The 15,730-nt window shown below is 47.6% G+C and overlaps 1 protein-coding gene across 1 annotated transcript in view; it reads left to right on the top strand.

Moving 5' to 3' along the window:
• LOC118218052 (probable JmjC domain-containing histone demethylation protein 2C) overlaps positions 1 to 14,725 on the top strand; it is a 50,437-nt gene extending 35,712 nt beyond the window's left edge. Inside the window, exons 10-26 of the mRNA XM_035400424.1 lie at positions 296 to 2,580; positions 3,629 to 3,830; positions 4,165 to 4,379; positions 4,935 to 5,087; positions 5,242 to 5,331; positions 5,858 to 5,973; positions 6,534 to 6,711; positions 7,052 to 7,266; positions 7,618 to 7,875; positions 8,668 to 8,836; positions 8,947 to 9,034; positions 9,134 to 9,264; positions 11,167 to 11,289; positions 11,530 to 11,669; positions 12,046 to 12,222; positions 12,993 to 13,124; positions 13,956 to 14,725. Coding sequence (XP_035256315.1) covers positions 296 to 2,580; positions 3,629 to 3,830; positions 4,165 to 4,379; positions 4,935 to 5,087; positions 5,242 to 5,331; positions 5,858 to 5,973; positions 6,534 to 6,711; positions 7,052 to 7,266; positions 7,618 to 7,875; positions 8,668 to 8,836; positions 8,947 to 9,034; positions 9,134 to 9,264; positions 11,167 to 11,289; positions 11,530 to 11,669; positions 12,046 to 12,222; positions 12,993 to 13,124; positions 13,956 to 14,051 — 4,768 coding nt within the window. The 3' untranslated portion in view covers positions 14,052 to 14,725. The remainder of the gene's footprint in view (positions 1 to 295; positions 2,581 to 3,628; positions 3,831 to 4,164; positions 4,380 to 4,934; positions 5,088 to 5,241; positions 5,332 to 5,857; positions 5,974 to 6,533; positions 6,712 to 7,051; positions 7,267 to 7,617; positions 7,876 to 8,667; positions 8,837 to 8,946; positions 9,035 to 9,133; positions 9,265 to 11,166; positions 11,290 to 11,529; positions 11,670 to 12,045; positions 12,223 to 12,992; positions 13,125 to 13,955) is intronic.
• Positions 14,726 to 15,730: the final 1,005 nt, after the last annotated feature.

The raw sequence follows: 15,730 nt of genomic DNA, 5'->3' as shown, positions 1-15,730 counted from the left end.
GATGTTAAATCCCTCCAGGAACAAAGCAATATGTTAGTATAGGAGTGGGAACATAATGGTCAGAGATAGATAACAGTTGGTAACTGAACATTAGAGGTTGGTTCCATTTACAGTCAGTTCAGGAAATGGATGGAAATGGAATCCATTGAAAAATTGTTGTGGAGCATTATCGGCTTCTGTTTCTGAAAAATTGACTGAGCTGAAGTGGGGTTCTGCACCTTTATGCGTGATGGTAGCTGTACAGCAGTGACAGGACGTCCAGTCAGCTGCTGTATCTGTGTTTGTACTGCTCCAGAGAGAAGGAGAAGCAGGGCTTCATGGAGCCGACGCGAGCCTTTACCCCGACGTACCCAACACCGGACCTGGACAGGATGAGGCTTCCGGGCGCCAGAGAGGGACAGCTGCAGCGTCACTTCCTGGATGCCCTCCCAGGCCAGCAGAGGGCGCCGCTGGGTGCTGGTGACAGGGCCAGCAGGTACAAGGAGGAGAGCCGGCGTATTCTCCAGGAGAGCATTCAGGTTGCCCCCTACACGGCTAAGATTCGGCCCAGCGAGGGGGAGAGAGAGCCGTACCTGGCCCCGCCCCTGGCCAAGAGCCACGCCCTCTACAGAGACCTGGACCCCTCCCCCAGCGAGATGTACGGGCTGAAGAGCAGGGTCTTCCCCAGCCTGTCCACTGGTGAGGCCCGCCAGCCCTATCCCAGCCCCCCCCTGCCCGACCCCCTGTTCTGCGGCAGGTCCCACTCCGGACCCCCTCCCCTCATTAAGCACCAGGCTGAAGAGGAGGGGCTGGTGGGGAAGATTACAGAGCGCCTCTCCAAAGAGCGATCACAGCCCCCGACCGCGCCTGACCCCCTCTGTTGCATGCCCGCCCTGCACAGGGCTCCTGTCTTTCACCCCCCTACCCAGCATGCTCTGGGGTGCCCGGAGGGAGGAACAGCCAGGCTGTCTCCGCCCACTCTCACCCCCGTTCCATCAGTGAGCTCGGCGGAGGCGGGGCTGGTGACAGGGCTGGGTTCGGAGCAGCAGAGGCCCCCCACGCTCCTCCCGGAAGTGCGGGGGGAGGGGGGCTGTGGCGGGGCTCGCAGTTCCCTGCCTGAGGGCTGGCCACCCAGGGCAAATGGCGGCGCTAAACCCCAGTCAGCGGTGGCCTCTGTGATCACACGCGCAGACGCAAGGCCAGGCCCAATGAGTGCGGGGGGGATTCTGCCTGGGGGAGGCTCAGAGCACGCCTCCCCTCTCCTCAGGAACTGTGTGAGAGATGCACAGGGAGGGGCTGCTAGCCCTCCTAAAGCTCCTCCCAACAGCTCACCCCCCAGTGTCCCTGGCCAAGGCCAATCAGGTGAGACATCAGCCAGGGAGAAGGCTGAAGGCTCCGCCCCCACAGCTGGGACACACTCAGTGAGGGTGCAGCTGGACCGAGAGGCCCTTACCCCCTCCCCCAGCATACGTGCCCCCCAGGGTCTGCCGTACCCCAACCACTTTGTCCACCTGAAGAAGCACAAGGCTGTACTGGCTGCCGCCCAGTTTCAAATCGCCAGCCCTGCTCAGAGTGACGCAGAAGCCTTTCCTCTCCCACCCCCCGCTTCCCATGCTGATGATGTAAACAAAGCCAGTTCCCTGACCAATGGCCATCCGCCTCCACTCGGCTCCCCGACCAATGGGTATCCATCCCCACCCGGCTCCCTGACCAATAGACATCCTTCCCCACTCGGCTCCCTGACCAATGGACATCCTTCCCCACTCGGCTCCCTGACCAATGGGCATACGCCCGCACCCGGCTCCCTGACCAATGGGCATCTGGCCCCACCCAGCTCCCTGACCAATGGGCATCTGGCCCCACCCGGCTTCCTGACCAATGGGCAGCCGGCCCCGCCCAGCCAGCCCAACTACCACAAGCTGAAGAAGGCCTGGCTGACCCGCCACTCTGAGGAGGATAGAAACACCAACGCAGCCAGGAACCCTGAGATCAAGCCCTCCGCCATCAGCTTAACAGTGTCCCCGTCTGGCCACAACAGTGTCACCAGTGAGAATGCCACAGAGCAGGAGGCCAGAGAGGAGCAGGAGGCCAGAGAGGAGCAGGAGACCCGCGAGAAGCAGGGGGTTGGAGAGGAGCAGGAGGCCGGGGAGGACCAGGGGGCCGGAGAGAAGCTGGGGGTTGGAGAGGAGCAGGAGGCCGTGGAGGACCAGAGGGCCGGAGAGGAGCTGGGGGTTGAAGAGGTTCAGGGGGGTGGAGAGGAGCTGGGGGTTGAAGAGGTTCAGGGGGGTGGAGAGGAGCTGGGGGTTGAAGAGGTTCAGGGGGGTGGAGAGGAGCAGGAGGTCAGAGAGGAGCTGGGGCTGCGGAAATCCCACAGAGCGGCTAAGAGGAGCTACAAATCGGCCTCGGAGAGTGCCGAGGACTCGGACGGCAGCCAATCAGAGCACAGGGCCAAACGGCAGGCCAAGCCCACCTACAAGAAGAAGCTGAACGAACTGCGGAAGAGGAGGAGCAGCAACAGGAAGGAGGAGGAGGAGAAGGAGGAGCCCCGAGCTAACGGCAGGAGCGCCAAGGAGAAGACGAGGCTCAAGCTGGCCAGCAGCAGTAAGGGCGACTTCAGCCTCTTATTTACTAACTATTCTCTTATTTAATAACTATTCTGCAACTTCAGCCTCTTATTTAATAACTATTCTGCAACTTCAGCCTCTTATTTAATAACTATTCTCTTATTTAATAACTATTCTGCAACTTCAGCCTCTTATTTAATAACTATTCTCTTATTTAATAACTATTCTGCAACTTCAGCCTCTTATTTAATAACTATTCTCTTATTTAATAGCTATTCTGCAACTTCAGCCTCTTATTTACTAACTATTCTCTTATTTAATAACTATTCTGCAACTTCAGCCTCTTATTTAATAACTATTCTCTTATTTAATAACTATTCTGCAACTTCAGTCTTTTATTTAATAACTATTCTGCAACTTCAGCCTCTTAATTAATAACTATACTGCAACTTCAGCCTTTTATTTAATAACTATTCTGCAACTTCAGTCTTTTATTTAATAATTATTTTGCAGAATTTTATTTAATAACTAGTCTGCAGTGTTTTGTTTACCAATTATTCTGCAGGGTTTTGGTGATTAATTATTCTGCCCAGTATTATTTAATAATTATTCTGCAGGGCTTTCCCCAGTTTCGTTTTTAGGAATGTCCTAATCAATTGCAGATTGCCCCACAATGTAAGAAAGTTTACTACGTTTGCTCGGTAATTATTATTTTTCTAAATAAATATTTATGAAGCAGCATATTTATGATGTTTTGGTTCTGGTTATAAATGGAAAGTGTGGTATTGCAGGTGTCCTGTGTCAAGCACAGCTGTAAGTCTTTGTGGATCAGAGCGTGCTGCTAAATGCCTAAACGAGCTAAATGTGGCTCATGTTTCTTCCCTGTGTCTGTAAATCGCATTTAGCTCTCATTACCGTACTAATATTCTGAATACCTTGCTGTCTGAGATTCTGATGTTTCTCCTGGTAGTAGTGACCATGTGTCTGGCCTGCACACCCCTGAGTTTGAGTTAATGAAGCTGTTTTAAATGTGGATGGTTAGCGCTTAGCGTTATCATCCTGACGGGACTGTGCCTCGTTCCCAGACGGGACCCCTCGCTCCGTGCTGAAGGACTGGCGCAAGGTTCGGAAGCTGAAGCAGACGGGGGAGGCCTTCCTGCAGGACGACTCCTGCTCCCAGGTCGGGCCCAACCTGCAGAAGTGCCGCGAGTGCCGATTGGCCCGCAGCAGGAAAGGGGAGGAGCCTGGCCACTCACCCGTCTTCTGCAGGTTCTACTACTTCCGGCGGTGAGTTAGCGCCCGTAATATACTGCAAAATTTCCGGAGTCTGTTGAGGAGTTAGCGGCGAGGGGCGTGTTGAGTGCTACCTGGCAGAATGGTTTGAGCATAACTGGTGAAATGCAGGCTGAAGCTGTAATGTTGCATGTGTGCATACACAATTCTGTTCCTAGTAAACTTCTGGCAAGATAACGCTTTTAAATATCCTAAGATGACAAGCACTTTTTAAATCAAGAATTGCACGCTATACTGTAGAAAACTAGAAAACCTTTTTTTTTTACTTTCCCTCCAAAATTTTGGTGGTCATCTGGCTCTCTGACTGTGGTATCTATTTCTGCTGAAGGCTTTCCTACAGCAAGAATGGAGTGGTGAGAATAGATGGCTTCTCCTTCCCAGACCAGTATGATGACGAGGCCCTCAGTATGTGGACTCCCAGCGTCTGTGAGCAAAACCAGCTGGATCTGGAAACTTCCAAATACATCCTCAGCTGCATCGGGGACAAATTCTGCCAGCTAGGCATGGCTGAAATCGCAGCTGCAACATGCATCAAGAAAAATGGTAATGGATATCTAATCTGAATGATATGACATTATTAACTACATACTGCTGATATATGTGTTACACAAAATCCACTTTCTCTACATTGTCCTTCACAGTGCTCACAGTTCCCACTCTCTCTGCTCTGTCCTTCACAGTGCTCAGTATTCTGCTCTCTGCCCTGTCCTTCACAGTGCTCACAGTGTTCCACTCTCCCTGTTCTGTCCTTCACAGTGCTCAGTGTTCCGCTCTCTGTCCTGTCCTTCACAGTGCTCACAGTGTTCCGCTCTCTCTGTTCTGTCCTTCACAGTGCTCAGTGTTCCGCTCTCTGCCCTGTCCTTCACAGTGCTTAGTGTTCCGCTCTCTCTGTTCTGTCCTTTGCAGTGCTCACAGTGTTCCACTCTCTGCCCTGTCCTTCACAGTGCTCAGTGTTCCGCTCTCTCTGCCCTGTCCTTCACAGTGCTCAGTGTTCCGCTCTCTCTGTTTTGTCCTTTGCAGTGCTCACAGTTTTCGCTCTCTCTGCTCTGTCCTTCACAATGCTCACAGTTTTCGCTCTCTATGCCCTGTCCTTCACAGCATGCCTGGCCTGGAAGAGGGCAGTGCGAGGAGTCAGGGAGATGTGTGACGACTGTGAAGCCACACTTTTCAACCTCCACTGGGTCTGCCAGAAGTGTGGCTTTGTGGTGTGTGTGGACTGCTACAGGGCAAAGGAGCACAAGGGCGCTAAAGGTAAGCCAGTGTCACTGAGAACAGCATGAATGCTATCAAGGAATAAATCGATGTAGAAACTGGTCAACTTGGACTGTTGATATTTGTTTTTGAATGCGAGTCCAAGAAATTTTTCTTTTTTGTCTGTGTGTAATGTGGCTGTTGTGTTTCTCAGACAAAGACCTGTACCCCTGGCTAAAGTGTGTCAAAGGACAGCCTCATGATCCCAAACATCTGATGCCCACTCAGATCATTCCTGGAACAGGTAGAGATGTGCGCTCTCTCCCTGCACTGCCTGCAGAGTCCTCCTCACTGGCCTCCACATGCTTTCACTACACCTCAGAGACCTGGGACAAAAAACTTCACCTGTAATAATCAGTTTTCACATTTATTCTAGAGCAATTTCCCTCTTTCAGTTGATTGTGTGCTTTTTTGCCAGTTCAAGCATGTCAAATAATTATACGACCAAGGTTAAAAAATAGTAACTTTTTATATAAACAACTTCACATTATGATCTTACGAAAACATGACCACTGGAATAAGAAAAAACTGACTCTGTTTGATATGCGAGTGAGCGATTCTTTAAAGGGACTCCAGCTTTGACTGATGTACAGTGTGCCTGTCTTATGCGCTTGATTGGATTGATCCACAGTACCTGTAAAGTACATTTACTTTATTTACTTTTCTGTGTTAAAATTGCATTATGTCATATTAAATGTTTCTCACAGGGAGTCCGTGTGAGTGACTTGTGAGGACTTGCTCATGTGCTACATGCACTTTTCCCCCCACAGTGTTAGCTGACCTGCTGAACACCATGCACACTCTCAGGGAGAAGTTTGGCATTAGGTCCCACTGTGCTTGTTCTGGGAAACCCAACAAGATCCCATCCACCAACGGGGTGTCCCAGGTACCTTCAGAGGGTCAGCATTCGGGTCCCTGTCTCAGATGAGGCACTGTTACAGGGGGCAGACTCGCCACTTAGACAAAACCTTACAATAAGCTTAGATCAGTGGTGCCCAATCATGGGCCATGGAGGCTGATTTCACTAAGTACCTCCCTCCTCTCTGGTTGAAGGTGTGTCAGTGAGATCAGCAGGTGTAGTGATTAGTTGGAATGAAACCCTGCACACACTCAGCCCTCCATGTCACATGATTGGGCCCCACTGGCTTAGATTGTTAGTACAGTGCGTGACTCCTCAGTTCCACATCTGTGCAAAGCTGAAGAGTCTGTTGTGTTGATTTTGAAGTCTTGTGGTGCTGATGAGGATGGCGTTGAGCTTGATTGAGTTTGGGAATAATTCTCCAGTCCTTCCCAAATTTTGTATGTTCCAGATTTCCAAAAATCTCAGTTGTGTATTTTTAGGATATTATTATCATGTATTATTTGTCTATTGTGAAGTGCTGTGTGACAGACTGTTGGTAAATAGCACTATACAGAAATGATTGATTGATTGATGACTTGTTACAGGTGCTGCAGAATGTGCTGAACCACAGCAATAAGATGTCCCTGTGCAAGCCCCACGGTGGCCAGGAGGACCCCTCCCTGAAGGCGGAGTCAGACTGCAGGCCCGTCCTGCCTGAGCCCCAGTCCCCCCTGCACTTCCTGGCCGATCTCGCTGAGCAGAAGTCCCGCGAGGAAAAGAAAGGTGGGGCAGGGGGCGGGGCTTGGAGAACAGCGGCAGGACAGCTTTGATGGAAAGGGTTGATGGATATGTTTGATGGACAGGTTTATAAAAAGAATTGATGATCAGGTTTATAGATTGATTTGAGGAAAATTAACTGATGGACTGGGTTGATGCACATGATTGATGCGCGTGATTGATGGACGGGGGTTGATTGTCAGGTTTGATGGATGGCTGTGATCTCCAGGTTTGTGGACACCGTTGACTAGCGCCTACAGTGGTTGCTGGAGTTTAGAGTGCAGCCGTTTGGCCTTTCAGCGCTGAAGTTTGTTTGACTCCGGCTGCATTATTCTTATTTCTGCAGAAAATAAGGAGTCGCCAGTGGCGGTGGTGGTGAAAGAGGCGGAGCAGGGTGAGGGGGTGGAGGCTCTGAGCACTAAGCCCTCCGTCCTGGGGGCCAGCGGCACGGAGCAGGGCTCCACCCTCAGGGACCTGCTCACCACCACGGCCGGGAAGCTCCGTCTGGGCTCCACCGACGCCAGCATGGCCTTCGCCCCGGTGTACTGCAGCCCCACCCAGGTCAGAGCCCTCCCCCTTCTCCACCCCTGTCTGCTGCAGCGCTAGTGCTGCAGATGTTGTTCAGCCAGTAGGGGGCAGTCTTCACTGTGGACCAAATTATCCCACAGGTGCCAGTGCTGTGATTCCCACTGAACTGGCTCAGTACCTCTCCTCCTAATTACCCCCTTTACTCCTGGTCTGCTCCGCTGTCTGTTGCATTCTCTACCCACCTTGATTCCCCAGATCAGTACCACAAAAGATAACTGAATTCTCCATTAGCCTAGCTGGTTAAGTTCAGGTAAAATCTGGAAGTGATGGTGGAGCTGCTATGCTGTTCATACCTGCGTGTGTGTGAACTGTTTTGCCGCTCAGACCAGTAAAAGCAGCAGGAGCATGCCCAACATCCTGCATGACATCATCGCCTCAGTGGTGGAGAACAAGATCCCGGCAGGCAAGCCCAGGCTCAGGCCCAAGCAGGAGGCGGGCGAGGAGGCCGGGGCGGAGACCGCGACTGCGCCCCCTACAGACGCCCCGCACGCCTGGCTCTACCACAAACGCCTGCTGTGGCTGAGAGACCCCCGTCACCCCGGCAACCGCAGGCTCTTCCGGGAGAGCTGGGAGCAGGGCCAGGTCAGAGCGGCAAGAACACCCACTCTGAGAAACAAACACCCACTCTGAGAGACACACCCACTCTGAGTGACACACCCACTTTGAGAGACACGCCCACTCTGAGAGACACGCCCACTCTGAGAGACACACCCACACCCAGTGCCCGGTTTGCGCTCTTTCTCTCTGTCTTATTTTGTTCATTTAAAGTTGTGAAACAGGAGGTGGAGTCATGTGACTGGCAGAGCGTGAGCTGGCAGATTGTGTCTATCAGTTTGGCAGGCCTGCATGTGATGTCCTGCTAATATGACATCATCATTTTGATCTAAATTATGCAGTGAGATCCTAACTGCCCTGAAATCTTTCACTTTGAGGGACATGTTTGAAATTCCTGCGCACACGCCCAAACCCTTTTCATCCAAACCCTTTGTAGTGCGTACTAATGCTCCAGATGCAGTCAAAGCATCTAGAGATTTGGTATTTGTTGGAAGTAGACTGTGATCTTACGTTGTAAGAGACATTGATTATTTATGGACATTCTTGACTTTGCCCCCGTCTTCTTATGAAGGCTATATTGTCCATCGCATTTCTGTTTTCTCTCTGTACATTTTTTCACCGCTTTGACAAGAGAAATGTCAGATTTTCTTATCAAAGTTATGTTTAGCAATATTTCATGGTAAAAATATGGTGAGCCAAGTGCATCTGAATCTTGCCTGTATTTAATCATGTTCGAGATTGGGAGATGGGGTGGAATTGTAATCATAGTTGAATCATAGTTAAAGTCGAGCTTCTGTTCCTCCTCTTCCTCTCTCTCAGCCGGTGGTGGTGTCTGGCATCCACAGGAAGCTGAAGGCCAGGCTGTGGACGGCTGAGTCTCTCAGCCAGGAGTTTGCCGACCCCCAGGGAGAGCTCGTAAACTGCAAGGACGCGGCCGTGTCCGTGTCTGCCGTTAAGGGGTTCTGGGATGGCTTCGAGGACTTGACGAGTAAGTCGCCTGAGTGCGTTCGGTCTCGCAGGTTCTAAAGGGTTCTAGCGCAGAACCCGCCCTCAGTATGGCAGAGACTGCTCAGCTCACCCCTGCTGTTTCCCCGGCAGAGCGGCGCAGTAGGGGCAGCGAGGCGGCGGTGTCCCGGCTAAAGGACTGGCCTTCAGGGGAGGAGTTCCTGGCCCTCATGCCTTCCCGGTAATTCACCGCAGGCGTTTAATGTTGTTGAGCTTGTGGTTCAGTGGTTACAGCAGCGCTGTGCTGTAATGCACCTTGCTGTGACTCCGCCCACTGCAGGTACGATGACCTCATGGCTAATCTCCCCCTGCCGGAGTACTCCGCCCCAGAGGGGAGTCTCAACCTGGCATCCCGGCTGCCCCCCTTCTTTGTGCAACCAGACCTGGGGCCGCGGCTGTGCTGTGCTTACGGTACGAGAGTCAGGGGAGTGTGTGTGTGTGTATGTGTGGGTGTGTGTGTGTTGAGCCTGTGTATGCATGTGTGGGTGTGTGTGTGTTGAGCCTGTGTATGCATGTGTGGGTTTCTGTTTGAGCCTGTGTGTATTAGGGGTATGCAGAGATGTCATTATCTGTATCTGTATCTGTATCTGTTCAACCGACAAAATTATCTGTCTGTGTGTCTGTATTCGGATAGAAGACTGGAAGTGGGCGTGGTTTATACGAAAGTCACGTTAAATCGGGCAAACGTTGTATTTTCTAACCTAATATTCATTGGCAATGTAATTGCTGTGCCTTCAAAGCATTAAATTGATTTAATATTGGCATATAAATAATTATGAAATATATTTCCACATCCTCATACTGTACTTTTCATCTCTCTCTCTCTCTCTCTCTCTCGCTCTCTTTTATTTGTAACTAAACTAAGTTTTATGAACTGTCTGAACCTATGGTCATTCTAGCAGTACACTCCAGGAAACAAGCTTTTTAACGATATATGGTCAACCAGGTCATTTTTAAAACCGCAGAGGCATTTAATCATAAAAGATGCTATCATAAGCTCATTTTATGCTTTGTGTACTTGACATGGTGTTGTATTATCATCTAAATTAACTATTTATAACAATTATTTACCTTTAGTTTGTTCATTTTATGAAGCTATAGAAGTTATAGAAGCAAAATATAAAAAAATATCAAAATTGGCATATGGAACCAAAATCATCATTTTTGATGGTGTTGTCTCCCCTTAAACTGTAAACAAATCCACCCCCCCTCCCCAGTCCAATCATAGTGACACCACTAATTCGGTGAACCAATCTACTGGTTCGCTCAGGGTAACACATAGCTATGTATATATTTATTCCAACGCCTAGTTTTTTTAAACTAAACTAAAAGCAACAAACACAATTCAGCTAGCACAAGAACACATATTTACACACGATAAATTCTCTTTTTACACGTATTTACAATTTACAGACCCACACCAACTATTTACAAAAGTCCGCGCATCGTGCATTCTGGGAGCTGCCGCCGCAGCCTGCCGGAACAGCCCCCAGACGTCACACTGTCGTAAAGCTAGCTGGCATTCAAAACCCGTTTCAGAGGGTTTTCCAATAACGGGACAGCCCGGAGAGGTTTATTCCACTTATACAACGGGTTACCAACAATGACTATATGGTTACTTTTATATTGATTTTTATAGATTTAATCAGCTGAAAGTGAATATTCTTTTTATTATTATTTTACCGTTGTCAAGCAAAACTCTGGACCCTCGTTATGCAAAAATTCTGGTTGGTAGTTCTATTTGCACCTGATCGTTAATTCTGTGAAAACAATGATTCTCTTAAGAAAAAATAGTTCCTTTTCGTTTTATACCGTACAATTAGTTTATACCATGTGTACCATACATTTTTTGTCATTACATTATTTAATAAAACTGCATGAAACCATAAGTCAATCAAATTCATCTCCCTAGCACTGTCTTGCTTTTTAAATGGTGTGGTCGCGCATTTAGACGTCTTTCTAAGACCCTCTGAAACAGGTTTTGAATGCCAGCTAGCTTTATGATAGGTTCGCCGTCACGAGGCAGCTGCTATGTGCCGGAGTTCCAGATACTCTCTCTCTCTGCCCATGTAACGTTAGACAGAGGCTATGAGAACTCTACATGGAGCTGACTTTTTTTCCCCCCGAATTTGAATAATAACGAGCAACTCCGGGTAGAAGAAATATCTGTTTCCATCGCATTATTCGTGCTTTCCCAAATACAGTATTCGGATTGAGATACATCCCTAGTGTGTATGCATGTGTGGGTTATTTATTGATTCCAGGACACTGTTGACAGGATCACACAGTTCCTCTCTGTTCCCTCCCTCCCAGGTGTTGTTGCATCCCAGGAGCAGGACTTTGGAACGGCCAGCCTCCACCTGGAAGTGTCCGACACCGTCAGCATCCTCATTTATGTGGGCGTGGCCAAAGGAAATGGAGCCCTGTCCAAAACCAGTAGGACATGTTACTGCACTGCTATGTGTTTACTGTTTATTACTGCTGCTGTCATAGTCAGAACTGCTGTGATAAGAGATTTTTTTATCTCAGAAGGTTACTGGATTAAATAAAGGTCAAATAAATTAAGTCTGAATGACTGCAGATGTGTGTCTGTATGACTGTGTCTGTGTATTCCCAAAGAAACCCAGATCTCAGGAAACCAGACGTGTTTATAGTTGTGTTCCTCTATGACCACAGGTCTACTGAAGAGGCTGGAAGAGGAGGATCTGGATGATGGAATGAAGAGGAGACTGAAAGACTCCAGTGAAACGCCTGGAGCTCTTTGGCACATCTACGCCAGCAGAGACACAGACAAGATTAAAGAATTCCTCAGCAAGGTTGCTCTTCCACTTCTGCTTGCTGTATTTTCAGAACTGACGTCTCAGTTGTTGTAAATTAGGGAATGTGTCAGGTCTGTAAAAAAAGATAATAAAATAGGTTTTATATTTTATATTTTAAAAATAACAAAAAAATAACATGTCAGAAGATGTTGGGTTTCTGTGCAGAAAGAATGCATTTTCATGTAAGTGCGATATGGAATAATAAAATGTAGAGGGTTGTTGCGTGAGGCACTGTTCTAGGGCATGGATATACCCCACGGTCTGGTATAAAATCTAGGGGGAATTGGCTGGTTTTAACCTCTAGGCTTCTTACAGCAGTGTCTGCTCCTGCCTGTCAGTGCCGTGTGGTCAGTGCTGCGTGGTGTTTGTCCAGGTTGCCAGGGAGCAGGGTGACGAGGCGCTGGTGGAGCAGGATCCAATCAGAGAGCCAGGCTGGTACCTGAGCAGGAGGCTGAGGGACCGGCTGCTGGAGGAGCAGGGCGTCCAGGGCTGGACTGTGCTGCAGTTCCAGGGAGACGCAGTCCTGATTCCTGCTGGGGCGCTGCACCAGGTCTGTCTATATGTCTCTCTGACTGTATAAAAGGCTCTACCTGCCTTTTCTTTTAGTGTATTCACTATCAGACCGGAGTTCCCTGAGGCAGTTATTTTGCGCCCCAGGTAATCATAGAACAGGGTGTGCTCTAGTGTGGTCTTTCCCAGAGTGAACACAGGCCTGGTTTCCTGAAATTTGGGTTTCTTTTGGAATATCATTAAATTAGATTTTTTTAAGATTACTGTCAGGGCCCAGTTCTGACAGTATTGCTCTAAAAGATCCTGATGTTGCTGTAGCCCTTGTTATGTGGGCTACAGCAGCACCAGCTCCTCTGCACAAAGCAAAAATTTAACTTCCTTGTTGTTTAGGGCTAGGCCATGGATTGCAGATTGTTCGAGCTGCATCACTAACTCATTAATATCTCATTAAAAGCAAGCTGGCGACAAGCTGCATCCCTAGAAAACACGAAGCAAAGAAATATGTCTTATCTCCTGTTTTTACTCCACAATTATTATTGACATACATTGATTTGATTGTGTCATAAACCTTACAATATATTACAATTAACCCTCCCCCCATTTTATAATATAATCCCTCTTGCCAAATAGAATCAAAAGCCTTTTTTAATTTGATAAAGCATGCAAAAACTTTTACACTTTTGGTGTAAATGTTGATTAATTAGGGTGTCTCTCGACTCTCTCTGGTATTTTGGTATTTTGTACAGATATGTGGTATAAAGGTTGGGAATCCACTCGATGTTAGGGGTAACAGATGTCTCTCTCCCACAGGTGCAAAACCTCCACAGTTGTGTGCAGGTGATAAATGATTTTGTGTCTCCCGAGCACGTGGTGCACACCTTTCATTTAACACAGGAACTCCGATCCTCCTGCCAGGAAGTCAACTATGAAGATAAACTGCAGGTAAGAGCGCGGAGAGAAGTGCATCTCTGAATCCGAAAGCCAGTCCCGTCTGAGCATGAAGATTTCTTGCTATCTCATCAGAAAATGGGAAATGAACCATCAAAACCACTGAGTCGTTTCAGCTTATCATCTGAAGCGCAGTGCACAAATTTTAAAATCCCCACAATTTTACATGATTATTTTTCAATCAATTAAATTTTTCAGTCCTGTCCCTGAATTGACTGAATTCAGATATTCCCAGCCCCACCTGCTGATTCCACTGTGTGTTCTTTGCCTCCCCGTACATGGATGAAATGCAGGAATATCTTTTTCTTCGTGCCAGTTGAATGCCGTAAAGAGGAGATGGGCTGCCAGCAGCAGCCGCTGAATAATTAATGCAGCGAGAGAAGTGCCAGGCGTTGGCGTGACAGGCCCCTTTTAAAAACCCCAGTCGCAGTCAGAAAAGAACTCTCCGGAATGCGTGGCTGGGTTTCCTGCTTCACACGCTCCTGCTTTAGTGCATCTCATCACATGCAGAGCACTGTAGTTCAGTGTAGTCCCAAAGCAGCCAGGGCCTGATTCTGTCTCAGGTTCACTCTCAGGTTATTCATTTATTTTTTTATTTGCAGTTGAAAATGTTGCTTTGAGAATTGAAACACGTCCCCCTCTACCCTCTCAAATCACATAGCAGTGTAATCAAACTTAGTCACAGGGTTGGGGGTTTGCTCTGCTGTGTGGTGTTGCTATGTGGTGTTGCTGTTCAGAGCCCCCCCCCCCCCCCCATCACACTCCCCTCTTCTTTTTCACCGGGTTTTTATCATCACATGAAAAGCCTGCTTTCTCCTGTTACAGATCAAGAGCATCTTTTACCACTCTGTGAAAGACGCGGTCGGGACCTTAAAGAGGAGCTGGACGGAGGAGCCGGGTGAAGCTGAGGACAGCTTGTGATGCTGTGAAGCCCGCCCCCTCTCGTCTACTGAGCGTGTGCAATAAAGCACGCTCACTAACGGCAGCCTCAGGCGGCCTGGAACTCAGGGCACCTGAGGACAGTCTGCCAGCAACAGCACAGCTCCTCCCTTCAGCCTTTTCCTGCTTTCATACCGTACACTGTAAATGCTACTAGGACACAAGTAAATTATATTTATTATCAAAGGCGTATTTGTCATGTGATACATGTAAATGTGGCTTGTACAGGCCTGTACATTTTACTAAATGGATTCTGTTTGCAGACTCCTGTACTGCAGGTACTGCAGTGCCTGTACCTGGGAAGTCCTTCCTGTATCTCTGCCTTCAGACCGACCATGTGTATTAAGATGAAATGCCAAACTGCTGAAAATATTATAAGATTGTATTAAGTACGGAAAAACAAATTAACTAAATGAGTAATAGAGAATTGTACTGGGAGACATTTAAAATGTTATTTATTCAAGAAAATCTCATTTTATTAGGCATTTATTGTGAAATTTTGAAGTTGAATGATATTATATGTAAATACATGTATACATTCAATAATGTATTTTTTAAAAAACATGGCTTGTTTGAATTTGTAAGTGTTAAAGCTTCATACGCTGATGTTAAAATGGGCTTTGCATTTTCCATTAAAATGTATTTATCAGTTTGAATCAGTTTTGTGCATTATTCAGGATACAGATGTCGGGATGGTGTTTGGAATGCAGGTATTTACTGGGCTATTCCGTCTGATTGCATTACATTAATCTAATTAAACATGGACGCTTATCCCAGACAAACCTTTGTATTTTGGGTAGGATTTGGGTAGGATTTCACAAGGCAAATATGGAAAAGATTCTATTAGAAATACTAATATATGTGCATGTAAAATGACACACACCAAGCAGAGAAGAGTGTAAGAGTTAGCCTCTGTATTGTTTTGCTTGTTTTTCTGGGAAAAATTATTAATTGAAAATAAGAGTTTCAGGTCACTATAAGCATGGTGTGAACTTTTTCATGACTTTTAATTTGCAGAATCAGTGGTGCATTAAATTTGTCGGTGCTCTGGTGCATGTATATATTCTGCATTACCATATCAGCTATAATGTGCACATTTAATGTGTGTTGCACATTTAATGTATGCTGTTATCAGCTGGAACAAACAACTTTGTAGTTATTCCTCATTTTTTGTATTAATGCTCCAGTCTGGCTTCCTGAGATCTTTTTTGCTCAGAAATTAAAAGTTCTCCACAGTATTTTGTTTCAATCGCATGGCGAGAGAGGTGGAAGTATTTAGTGAAATCAGCTGAGTTCATGGGTTGAAGAATCACATGGCAGGACTTTTACTTTCGGACCCCTGGACTTTCCACCTCTGCTTTTGAGTTCTACTTTAGCTTCATCCAAAGTCACAGGGGTGCTTCCTTTTTAAGGCACCCTCTTGATCCATTCTGTGATTGCAGTGGGGGGGGGGGAAAGAGGAATGAAATTCAGCACTCAGTGGATGTGGTAGCATTAGCACAGCCTCTGAGCGTGTGTAGAATAAGCCTGAATGCCCCCGCACCTCATTAATATTCAGTGCATGTAGCAGACCCTGCAGAGACGAGACTGCGCGCTCAATCCTACCTCATGTGAACCCAGGTAACCATTCCTACGCTAGAGATCCACAGAATTTTCACCAA

Source organism: Anguilla anguilla, chromosome 18 (assembly GCF_013347855.1).
Source record: "Anguilla anguilla isolate fAngAng1 chromosome 18, fAngAng1.pri, whole genome shotgun sequence".
Classification (NCBI taxonomy): Eukaryota; Metazoa; Chordata; class Actinopteri; order Anguilliformes; family Anguillidae; genus Anguilla; species Anguilla anguilla.
Note: the sequence above shows the minus strand (reverse complement) of the source record. Positions and strands in the feature narration are given on the sequence as shown.